This window comes from Drosophila arizonae, chromosome 5 (genome assembly GCF_054131065.1).
Source record: "Drosophila arizonae isolate 15081-1271.41 chromosome 5, UAZ_ARI_1.0, whole genome shotgun sequence".
In the NCBI taxonomy this organism is placed as follows: domain Eukaryota; kingdom Metazoa; phylum Arthropoda; class Insecta; order Diptera; family Drosophilidae; genus Drosophila; species Drosophila arizonae.
In genome coordinates this window covers 22509220-22521605 of record NC_142925.1, presented here as the reverse complement: position 1 = coordinate 22521605, position 12386 = coordinate 22509220, and the positions used below count along the sequence as shown (strand labels likewise).

The 12386-nt window shown below is 43.4% G+C and overlaps 2 protein-coding genes across 2 annotated transcripts in view; both read right to left on the bottom strand.

The window, feature by feature from the left end:
- side-V (sidestep V) overlaps nt 1-2920 on the bottom strand; it is a 54080-nt gene extending 51160 nt beyond the window's left edge. Inside the window, exon 1 of the mRNA XM_018012995.2 lies at nt 2184-2920. The gene's annotated coding sequence lies outside the window, so the exon portion shown is untranslated. The remainder of the gene's footprint in view (nt 1-2183) is intronic.
- Nucleotides 2921-9158: 6238 nt separating this feature from the next.
- LS2 (Large Subunit 2) lies at nt 9159-11199 on the bottom strand. The gene is made up of 2 exons (XM_089470894.1): nt 11033-11199; nt 9159-10564 (listed from the first exon to the last, which is right to left on the bottom strand). The coding sequence occupies exon 2, from the start codon at nt 10481-10483 to the stop codon at nt 9188-9190; it is 1296 nt and encodes a 431-aa protein (XP_089327020.1). The 5' UTR covers nt 10484-10564; nt 11033-11199; the 3' UTR covers nt 9159-9187.
- Nucleotides 11200-12386: the final 1187 nt, after the last annotated feature.

Genomic DNA, 12386 nt, shown 5'->3' with positions numbered 1-12386 from the left:
AATGTCAGCGAGTAGTTGAAAAGGCAATTTCCACAAGCGTCTGGCTGCGGCACGATATGGGAGCCAGCAGGAGACGGGAGCAGGAGGCCGGCCAGCAGCAACCGCTCCCCGCTAGCCCAAAGGACCAGTAAATGAAGGAACACCGCAACAATAACAACAACGGCACGGACAACAACAACAATAACAATGGTGGGCCACAACAAGGACAACGACAAAGCGTCCGTCGCGCCGACGGCAAATGTAAAAAAGTCAAAACTCGGCGAATCGCATGGAAAAGCGCGCCTCGGAAAAGCGCGTAGAAAACGCACAGAAATAATAATAATAAAAGTGGGCAGCACCACCGAGTGGCACCGAGCGGACAGGCGGGCAGGTGGCCGGACGGCGGTGGGTGTTGCTTTTTGACGGTTTCAGTGAGCACAGTAAATTATAAATTAACGCTGCAGGCGACACGAGGTCAACGGCGGACGAACTGGTGGAGCTGGCTCCACAGCACCACAGCACCACCGCACCACCACACCTTGCCCAAGCACTGGCCCAAATCCAAGCCCGTGCCCGTGCATTATTTTTGTTGTTGCTGTTTTTGTTTCTTTCTGGTTTTTGTGTTCGGTGACTGTGTGCGTGTGTGTGTGTGATGTCCTTTTCACGTGCGGCAAACTGACCGCAACATTAAGGGGGAGCAAGGGCAAAGACGCATGGCACGGAGCCAACTTGAAGTGGTCAAGTGGTTCGACAATCGCTGGCCAAAAGCAGCGCAGCATGGCCAACACTCGAAATATATCTTTGGTGTGAGGACTCTGAAATTAAGTTCTGGCAGTGTAAAGCGACAAATACCAAGGAGACTCTAATTGAAATTAAGATGTGCGTTAAGCAACAGCTCAAGCGGGAAATAAAGTTGTGCGGCAAGAGATTTATCCACAGATTGCAGCGAAACAACTCGGTATATAATAAATAAATTTAAAAGTATTTAATTTCGATTTGATTTTAAACTATTTCTGATTATTATTATCCACTTATGAAGTTGTATATCTAAAACTTTAACGTTTGCTACCTGAAATTTCGAATTCAATACAAATTGAAATATTCTCCCGAGGTATGTAGGTTCTCAAGGCAAGAGATTTCACTGCTACGATTAAAATTTTTGAATTTCATTAACTCAGCACTTGAAAAAAATATTTACTCGATGTAATACTGTCCTTTAATTTATCCTTGTTCATATTCAATCTCAAATATTTTAACATATTAATGCTTTTATACGAGTGTATTTAAAATACATTAATATATTTTTGTCAATTTTTGTTAAATTACTTTTAATAAAACAATATTCTAAATTCCTTTCTGCTTCTGCTTCTTATGGAACTTGAAAACTTCAAATTTGGGACTCCAGCTAATCGTAACTATAATTAAATACAAATTTTAATATTACTCGGGGTGAGTTAGGTCCTCTTGCATATAAAAAGTCTATCATACTTCATCATTTCTGTTGTCTTGACAATAAAATAAAAATAAAAATAAAATAAATTATAATAAAATAATAAAAACTTTAAGAATAGCACAACAAATGACTTGTCAAATTACTATCATTCCACGAATAGTTTCTCTCTGAAGTATAGCTCTTTGACCCATTAAAAAGTATCTAAAGATCTGAACTCTAATTTCAATGCGAAAGCTCTCAAAGTACTTTTCTAATCATGTTGCACCTGCAGCTAAGGGCTCTGTGGGAGCACCTGAGGGGGTGCAGAGTTGGTTGGGTTGGGGGTTCCGCTGGGGACAGCAGCCTGGAACGGCTGCAGGTTCACTTAGGTAATACTTATACAAGTAGTATATATGCCATACGCATGATATATATGCGGCTAACATGCAGCTAGGACGGGGGCGTAACCGGCACGGCATACAAAAAAAAAAAAAAAAAAAAAAAACAAGTACAACAAAAAAGGAAGAAAAAGCGCTGCCCCCCTTTCAACCCGCCCCTCCACCTGCAGACACACCCCAAGGGCTGGCTTGGGGGTCAGTTGCGACACGCGTGCACAATTAAAAATTTTCATTGACTTGAAACATGGACATGAACGGACATCCGTTATGCGGTGTAGAGCTGGGGCGGGTCTACATTAATGTTAACTTTGTGTTATGCAAGCTGGGAGAAGGACATTCATAATGTTAATTTATTTTCAACATATGCAAATTACTTTGTTATTTAATCCTTGTTGTAATCCGCTGTATCCCGTTTTCGTTTTCGTATGCGTTTTCGTACTCGAATTCGGTCCCGTTTCGTTTTTGTTTTCCTTTGGAGTTCTCCTCTTTTCCGCGCTCTGTGCTGTGTCCTGCTCTGGCAATCGCGCTAATTTAATAATTCACACTTTTGCACGCACGCACACATACACAGCCGCACACTAACACTCCCACGCAATATTCGTTTTCTTTTTGGAGCAGCACAGCTGCAGCGTCCATTAGCTGCATTCAATTTAATGGCAACACATAAAAAGGCCGCACGCTCTCTCTCTCTCTCTCTCTCTCTCTTTCTCTCTTAATTTGCTCGCTTTGTTGTCATAAAGATTCAGGATTTCAAATTTGCTTTACTTCTCAATTGTTGTTTTAGGGCCGAGCGAACGTTGTTTGCTCCTTATACGTAACGGTAAACAGGAACAGGAGAGACACACAGCGAAAACGGATCGCGATGAACTGAAGCGCACTCTGTTCAACTGGTTGCTGCTAAGGATCTTGGCTGTTAATCGTTATCTGTATAGGCGACTATACGTATATATGTATATGTATATATACGATATGATAACACGATATGGCGACGACGACGACCACGACTGCGACAGACGTACGCACGAACGAATGCGATTCGTTTATTGAACGTAGCACCAGCCGCGACAGCAACTACCACGCTTGAAACTCTCGGCAACACTGAGTGAACGTTCGGTTGGCCAATGCACACGCATGTTAGCTAACAGTGTCTATGTGGTACGCATTTCTCTCTTGCAAGTCTGTTGGATAACAGCGTGTGGAACGCGTTACTCTCAGCATGCATTGTGGATTGTGGCTTGCTCGCATGCGCTGTTGAGCGTAATTTAAATGTTAAATCGGTTAGCTATAAGCGTTAACTGCTGTTAACTGCTGGCGGCAGAGTCGAAACAATACGAATTACCTATTTACAATATCTAAGACTTCGGAAATTAATGTCTGCCATTAATAAGTCAGTTATTTAGTCAGCCATCATCAACGCAATTATCATAAATCAAAGTCATGTTGTTAATATGATGTCTAATTAGTTGTCATTAATCGTAATGGCTACTGTATTTGCATAAAGTGTGATTAATATGCAGTCAACTTATTTACATGGAAGTACTCTGTGGGTCTTGGCAATATGTCTTGGCCGTTTACAGAATGACATACTTTTCAGCTTGCGATCCACTGGGTAAACGAGCGCTCACTTTATGTTTTTCTCTTTAAATCACTTCTTGTGGATCGTAATTGATTGTTAACAGCAAAGACGGGTTTTTTTTCGGAGTGTTCGAAGTAAGATTGAAAATTTGAAGAATTATTTGGCAAATAAAGCATATTTGTTTATTTTTATTTTTATATAATTTTTTTTATTAATTGCTGCGTTTAAGCTTTAGAAATTGAAGACTTTAGTGAAATTCTGTCAATTAAATACCCTTTTGAATTTGTATTATTTTGAAATTAGGAGTAACGCAATCCACATGCTGCCAAAGAGCTTCGCATGCTGTTAATGTGTGAGAGAAATACTAGGCTCACATTTGGGACTTATGTTGGACTAAACTAGCAAAGTGAACTAACATTTCAACTGACCTGCACAATATTAAAGGCATAACGGTTAAGTGTTACATGATTCTCGATAATTACATATTGTATCCAAATAAGTGTGTTTCTGTAGAGTAAACATGAGTCTAATGGGTCTACTTATACATAATCCAGAGATGGTTCTATAATACCATCTTATTTACCCAAATACCTGGAATCGTAATCGGGCACTTTAATCGCTGTCCAGCCAAACAGAAGCGATTTCGCTTTGATTCTTATCAGAGCTGTAAGTGATTAAATCAGAAGATGCGCAAGCCAAGCCGAGGCCGCGTCCTGTGCTTAGGAGCCGAATGCAATTTGAATACAGTAAATGCGTAAATGCTTTGCGATCTGCCTTTTAAAGTATCAAAATACAATAACAGAAGCAGCATGAAGAACAACAAGAAAGTCATTCACGTCGAGACAGGGCAACAAGGGCATCGAATGAGATGGAGAGAGAGAGAGAGAGAGAGAGAGAGAGAGAGAGAGAGAGAGAGACAGAGAGTAAAGAATAACAGCGATTTTAATACCAATTAGGATACTTTTTCAGACTTAAATCGGGCAATGCGGCAAATGAAATGCGAATGAAACGTCAAGTGGATGTTGGCCAGGCCAACAACAGCAGCAGCAACAACAAGAAGCGGGAAGGAGAAGAAATGGAACCTGTTCACCTGGGCACGCGGCAACAACAACAACAACAACAAATGTACAGGGCAGCTGAGCAGAGGAAAAAAATTAAAAAAACTAAATAAAGCAATGCAGGAGCAGGGCAGCGGGAGAAGGCGGGGAGCAATCAGAGGCCAGCAGGTAGCTGGCAGCAAGCAGGAGGCAACAGGCAGCAGGCAGGAGGGAGCAGGCAGCGTAGTAAAGATTAAAATCAGAATGACAGTAAACAGCGGCAACAGCAGCAGAAATGAAGAGCGAAAGAAAATAATGCAAATTCAGATGGGTATCAAAAGTTGAAGATCTGGAATAGGTGGGCCCGGACAGGGGGCGGGGGCCAGCGCACAGACGAAACGCCAGGACAAATGAATAGGCAAAACTGCATAGAGCATGGGCATGACTATGAACACTATGATGGATATGAAGCATTCAACAGCAGCAGCAGCAGCAGCAGCGGCGGCCAACAATGCGCGTTACACGGCACAAAACTTGCACTGGCTCTGTTAGCCGGGGTCATTGACCTGCAGATAGCCAGCAAGTGGCCCGGCCTGGCCTGGGCCTGCCCTGGGTAGCTGTGCCATAATGAAAAGATGCAGCTGCCACAAAGGATAAACTTGTCAGTCATCGTGGCAGTGACAAGTACTCCAAAGGAAGCACGCCAAATGGGCAGAGATGCTGAATCTCTCCCTCCCTCTCTGTCTCACGCCCTCTCTCTGTCTCTCCTTCTTTACCAATAGCATCTCAAGTTGTTTTTACATTGATGTCATGTTTCACGCTAGTTTCAGCAATCAACAACTTTTCTCGCATTCCATTTGAATTCATCAAATCCGCTTAAATTCTTTTCGTATTGTGTTTTCCCTCTCTCTCTCTCTCTGAGATAATATTATGCACAGCCCGCTCCTGCTCGCTTTACTTTCATCTCTCTGTCGATACTGCCATAAAGCGTATTCGGCGCGTCGGTAAAATATCAAAGCAAACAACGCGAACGAACGAATCGCTGTGGCAGCTTTAAAACGCGCTTTTCCTGAATGTCCTTTGGCTACCTTTGGACTACCTAAGCGGGCCGCACTTTGTTTTACACATAATCTTCATTATAATTTCATTGTCTTGGCTGCTGGCCAGACAGACATTCAACGCTGTTTTTGTTGTTATCGCACCTGTTACACTTCAACTGGCCCTCCCTTCCCTTCGCTTACCCTCTGCAGGCCCTCGCCGGCGCAGTGGCCGGCGCTTCGATTTTATGGTGCTCATTAAAACGCGCCATGCTCTCAGGTATTTCTGCCCCGGAAAATTCATTCAGTTAGCATTTACATTTTCCACTTTTATACGTTTTTCGGACAAACTCGCGTAACCTTTTACCAAATAACAAAGGAAAACTTTTTACAAATCTTTGTTAAAGACAATGTGATTTATTTGGAGATATATATGGCAGCAGGAAATCGAAGAGTTACATGGAAAATTCTGGGAAAATGCCGAAGATATTTTGTAAAGTGATTTCAAGTAAATTCCATATGTGAATATTTGATACCAACTTTATTTAAAAAATATTTACATACTTTTAGTTAATTTAATTTGCAAATTCTCCAGCCATCACCCACTATTTCGCGCAGTGTATTCATTCGCAAATCGCGCATCAATTTGGCTGGCATTTGAAGAAAATTTTTATATGGATTTTTGTGCGCCTATTTCGCGTTTATTATTTGCGCGGTTCGGTTCAAAGCTAACACAGCAAGAGCTGCGGGTCTCACCGTTTAATGAATTTTTATTTGAGCAAGAGCTGCGCCTGCCCCTCCCCTACCGCCTCCGCCTCCTCCACTGCCTTGGCATGGGGAGTCATAAAAAGGGTTCACAGACGATTTGCTCGAATTAATTGCGCCTGGCATTAACGCAGCGAGTCAGGAGACAGGACAGACGTCACTTGGCATTGCCACGCCCCCAGCCTCCCCCGAAATTGCGAGTATTTGTGTGTAATTTGTTTGCGCCTTTGTTCAGAGTCCCAGACAGAAGAAAAGGAAATTACAAAACATTTTTGTTGTTCTGCTTCTTTTTAATTTTATTTATATATATACATATATTTTGTTTATTGGATTTTGTTTACGAGGCTGAGGGGGGAATTCAACAGGAAATGCAAATTGAATTGGATTTTAGCTTTTGTGAATCTTCAGCAAGGCAAGCGGGCAACAGGTTTCATTTAATTGAATTTTTTTTTATTTTTAATTTTTCTTATTTGCCTCAATCAATGGCAAACCTTTCCGAGAAGGGCATTCGCAGTGATGGAAACTGAGAATAAATAAATAATAACAATAAATACAGATTGAAGAATGCCAAAGTTCAATCCGGCATTCAAAGCTCGCTTCGTTCCGTCAAATATGTCTTCATTAAAGACCTTACAAATTGATCAGATATCTGAGCATCAGATCTTAGTTTGTTGATCATTAGAGCGCTACAAATTCGTGTGATTTGCCCAATGGGTTTATTAAGCCCGGCCAGATGCATATCTGGGGCTATTAAAATGAATATCGTATTGTGGGTGCTTCTTGAGTATCATCAACAAGCAATTGGAATGCCGTTCCATATGCCTATCAAAATATTCAAGTGAGCTGAACAAAAGCTAATTAAGTCCATAGATCGCCGAAAACAACTTGGAGAGTGGAAAGTGGTTGCTGTAGCAGCTGCCTTTAATGACCATCATCAAGATTACGCCCTCGACAGCAAGTTCATCCTGTGGCCCATAATTATCTACTACATCATATTCAAATTCTCGCCCGCCCAAAGCAATAAATAAATGATGAGAGTGCAATTAAAGATGCCTAGAAGTTCACTCAACTATCGGCAGAGTCATGGATTTGATTTCTTAATTCTCTTATCGCGTCGATTACCTAACATCCGAACGGGTTCGAGTTTCAAATCCAGTCGACAAAAGGGCCCTAACCTCGGACACCAAATGGTCAGCCATGAATTTCGGGCTGGGGTTGGGGTTGGAGTTGGGGAGAGTGAGAGACGCTCACACCAATCCAGTTAATCCCGGCATCCCAGCTGCAGATCATAAAAAGAACTACGATGAAAGAAACCCTTTTTCTTCAGAGGAAACAAAGCCGAGGCTGAGTCTCTCGCTCTCTCTCTCTCTCTCTTTCTCTCTATGTCTGTCTCTTTGCAAGCTTGGAATTTTTATTGTGTCCGCATCTTTATGGGCGTTTATTAATTACCCATACGGGCATTGATTTCTAGAGAGGAGTCCAGCCGAAATCCCTCGCTGCTGGCGGCAGCGCTTTTATCAAAACGTGTTACCCTCCCTCTCCTTCTCCTTCTCCCTCACTCTCTCTCTCTCTTTCACTCTCCTTCTCTCTCTATCAAATGACAAATCCAAGGCGTTGAATTAATTCGTGTCCGCGGGAATCGCAGCCGGAGCAGCCCCAACTCCACCTTGAAGCGTATCTCTTGACGAGACTTTGCGATAAAGCGTTTAGTTGAAGTCGTCTCTCGGCGCTGATAAATCGAGCGCGATGCAAGCTCTGCCAACGGCAGTTGCATTTCATTATTGATGATCGGCTGTCGGGCAAATGACCAAAATAAAGATAAGCTGCTGCCCAGCACCGGCTCTGGTGCAGTGTTACCTGAGAAAATGCAACCGTGCGATAAGCTGCGCTCCCCAATGGCCCAGCTCTTTTTTTTTTTTTGGGTACGGATATTGAAAAAGCATTAACAATGCCCTGTTTTGGCCGTAATGAGCTGCGTCTGGGCCAGAATGCCTTCAACTAGAAAGGCATTTCACAGCTTGCGCAGGCATGCCGGCTGGCCGGCTGTGGGTTTATATAGGTGTGAATATGTGAGAAATGTGCGCGATAAGGTAGCTGCGCTGGAAATTTTTTAATTAAGCTTCTGAGCGGCTTTTGTGGCTTTCAGGATTGCCTCCTGTCTATACTGAATCAACGGAGGCAACGGAGGGCGTGGCCTGGCCTGCCCACCCAAGCAAAAGGCTAAAGAGCTTTTGTCGATTGTTATGGCAACAGCAGCTATTAAATGAGCGCATGATTCTAGTTAAAAGATCATTTATCTCATTGTTAAGTAATCGATAAATATCGGTGTGTAAAGACTAAGAGAGAGCGAGAGAGAGGGAGAGCGAGGGGAGAGAGGCAAAATAAGGGGAGAGGGAAAAAAGAGAGGGTTGAGAGAGAGAAACAGAGAGGGAGAGATAGCGAGATAGAAAGAGCTACAGGGAAAGGGAGAGCAAAAGATGAGAGATGAGAGAAAGAGAGAGAGAGAGGAAGATAACCTTTACATAAAAACCTTTTTCTTTCTTCAAGCTAAATAATAATACTCTTCCTCGTAGTACTTTATATAGTGACAGAGAGAAAGAGAGAGAGAGAGAGACAGAGAATAAGAGTGGTTACCATACAAGTTTCACCTAAGCATTTTCCTTCCTTCAAGCCAGAAACTAATACTCTACCTCGTAGTACTATATATATTGACTGAGAGAGAGAGAGAGAGAGAGAGAGAGACAATGAGTGAGAGTGGATGCCAGACAAGCTCTACGTAAGCATTTTTTTCTTCAAGCTGGAAATTAATAGTCTACCTCGTAATACTCTAGGGTACTTATGACATCTAAGCTCTTCTAGTTTACAAACTCAGTTCCAGCGCTGAGCTCAAGTGAAGCCAGACAAGCAGTAAAGGGAAGAATTTGTATAGTTCACTTCACGGTTGTTGATATTATTATTGATTATTATTGAAACTCTTTGCGTTTGTATTTATCTAGGTCATAGAACGAAGTCATGACAATGCGCCCGCTGAACTTGCGTCCGCTCAAGGCATTGAGGGCCTTCTTGCAGTCGTCGATGGACTCGAAACGCACGAAGACCTTGCCGCAGCCGCCTTGGATAGAGTCGTCGCCGGGACGCGGAATCTTCAGGCTCTTCACCTTGCCGTACTTGGCGCACTCCTGCTTGATGTCCGTGCGAATGTCGTCGTACTCGTCGTCGTCCGTCAGCTCGCTGGGCAGCACCATGTTGAGCAGGCAGAGCACCTCGGTGGCCTTGCCCGTGCTGACGTCGACTGGGAAGCCGGGCACCTGCAGCACGGGCAGCTGATTGGCCACCAGATTGCGCACGCCGGCAATGGAGCGCTGCACGATGAGCTTGCGGTCGCCCAGCTGCATGCCGTTGAGGCCAGCTATGGCCTGCTCGGTGATGCAGGGGTCGACGTACTCGCAGAAGGCGAAGCCCTTGCTCTGGCCGGTGACGGCCTCCTTCACCAGGTTGAAGCCGCGCAGCTTGCCGAAGGTGACCAGCAGCTCCTTCACCTGCTCCTCGTTCAGGCAGGTGGGCAAGCCGCCCACGTAGATCTTGTGCGGCGAGTCGGGCACCACCGGCGAAATGGACACACTGTTGACTTGGGTGGCGAATCCCTTGGCGGCATCCGCAGTCTCCGATGAGCTGATCGAGGCCATCGGGTGATAGTCGTGCGGCCGCCTAATCTTCAGCGTCTGGCCGCGGTACAGGATGCCGTCGAAGCTGATCGCCTGCGTGGCCTCGTCCATCGAGCGGAACTCGAGGAACGCGAAGTTCTTGTCCAGATTCGTTTGGCACGTGAGCACGGCATTGCCGTCGACGCCGTTGGTGCCGTTGAGGCGATTGATCTGCTCGTTGAAGAAGGCCATCATGTCCTCATCGGTGGTGCTGAACGGGATGTTGCCCACGTAGAGGCGGCGCGCCTGCCGCGTCACCGTCGCAATCGCCGCCGACTCCCCGGTGGGCGGGGCGTCCGGCACAATGCGCGATGCGATTTGGCCACTCGCCTGCATGGCCTTGTACCGCACCGGCGTCAGATGCTCGTAGCCCAGCGGCGGTATGTCCCACGAGGACCTGACGCGCTCCTTGCGCCGCTTCACCTGCACCGCTTGGCTCGTGATTGAACTGGAGCGCGTCGGCCTGTGCTTGGACGGCGAGCGCGAACGCGAACGCGAACGCGACCGATGATGGCGACTGCGCGACTGCTGCTTCTCGCGTCGTCCACGACCCATTGTAGAATTTGCTGAATTTGAGCACTCGGATGCACGTTAATAAATCAGGATCTGGGGCTCTAGCACTTTTTTGTCTGACAGCTGAGTGAAACAAAGGTGACTATGTTAAAAATGACAAAACCGAGCTAGGCATCGAGTCAGAGTTGCATTTCAACTGTTCAAGCTAGGTCACGATATAATATAGCTCTTAAGTAAATAAATTTTTGTAAATATCTGTTTAGATTAAGTTACCAATTAGGTAGCGGTGCGCTAAGCTGTAAATAAATACATTTTATAATTTCTCTCAAAAAAAAAAAAAAAAAAAAAAAAAAAAAAAGACCTTTCTCATGTCTTTTCTCGAAATTTATTTAATTATTTAAATTATTAAAAAGAAAAAAATGTCTGTATGCAAAAGTATTGGGATTTATAGGACACAAGTCCTATTCTACTTAAGCATGATTCTGTATACGAATATATGAATATACGAATATATGAAAAGTAACAGAAAATAATGTAGTAAAAAAAAGTAAAAAAAATTTAAATACTTATTTTTGATTCAGTCAGACTTACATTTAAATTATTCAAGCTAGGTTGACGTGTTGACAAAATAATTCGTTAAGGCTTTTTTAAGTTTCTTGTCGAAATTTACCCCATTAAAAATGAATTTTTGTAAAATTGTTGTATACAGGACAGCCTAGTTTCTACTTAAGAATAATCCTAAATATGATTATATATGGAAACTAACAGAAAATAATTTAGTAAAAAGAAGTCTTTAAAAAAATGGCAATACTAAATTTTATACATATCAAATCAAATATTAAATATGAGCCATTTTTCAATGAATCTCGAATTTTTTCAGTTGTTAAAAAAAAAAAGTCGAATATTAGACGAAAATAAACTTGGTATTTTCTCGGTTTATGTAAAACTGTTGCTTGTTATATTAAATATATACATAGCTCATTGAAAAGGTAATCTAGAATTTATAATATTACATATTTTTAATTTTAATTAGTAATAAATGTTTTAAATACTACGAATATTCATGTCACTCACTGTAGATGTCTTCGACATTCCAATCAGACAGCGCAATTATTCCATTATTAAATATTTGTTGAAATGCTAATTTGAATGTCTCGCGGAGTTCGGTTGAAAGCCGCAATTAAGTGATTTATCATGCAATGTCTTCTGCCTGGCGAACGGACAAAAATTTAGCTGCGGGTGTTAACTCAATAATTTCATGCGAACCATCTTCATCATTATGATAATAATGCCTGTTAATATCGCTAATTAATTCCAATTAATTGGCAATGTGGCCCGCAGGCTGCGCCAATAGAGAATCATTTCAGTTTTTTGTTTCCATTCGAGTTCGATGAAGCTGCTCGCGTCCCACTGTGCGCCATGTGTGGTCCATGATGGGAGAGGGGCTTTCAGCATTCCAGGGAAACGACTTCATTGGTGGAGGTACAGCAAGAGGATGAGAAACGCGATGCTCAATTAATACACAAGAGGCGACACAATCAAAATGTCAACCGACACGGGGCTGAAGGCGAAGGCGAAGACGGCGAAGGGAGCAGGGATCGAAGGGATCACGATCGATACTCCTACACATGAGCACAGTGAACCCTCAGCAGCAGCTTTGTCGTGTCGCAAAAGAGGCATTCGATCGAAAAACTCAAACTGTGTGATAATTAATGTCCAGAGAATCGGGATCCCTCGAGCGCGTTCTGGGGGTTCCAAATGGGAAAGAAGAAGAAGAAGAAGTAGAGGTAGAGGTAGAGGATTTCGAGGGGCTCAGCGCAGATAGACAAGGATAATGGATAATGGCTGTGCTTGCAACTGTTTAATGGACATTTGATGATCAGACGCCGATCGCAGCGATAAGAAGATTTATAACGCTCTCCAGCTCTCCAATAATTCAACGCCA

Excerpts from the sequence above, each read along its gene's own strand:
- LS2 (XM_089470894.1), bottom strand. The coding sequence starts at position 10,483 with ATGGGTCGTGGACGACGCGAGAAGCAGCAGTCGCGCAGTCGCCATCAT.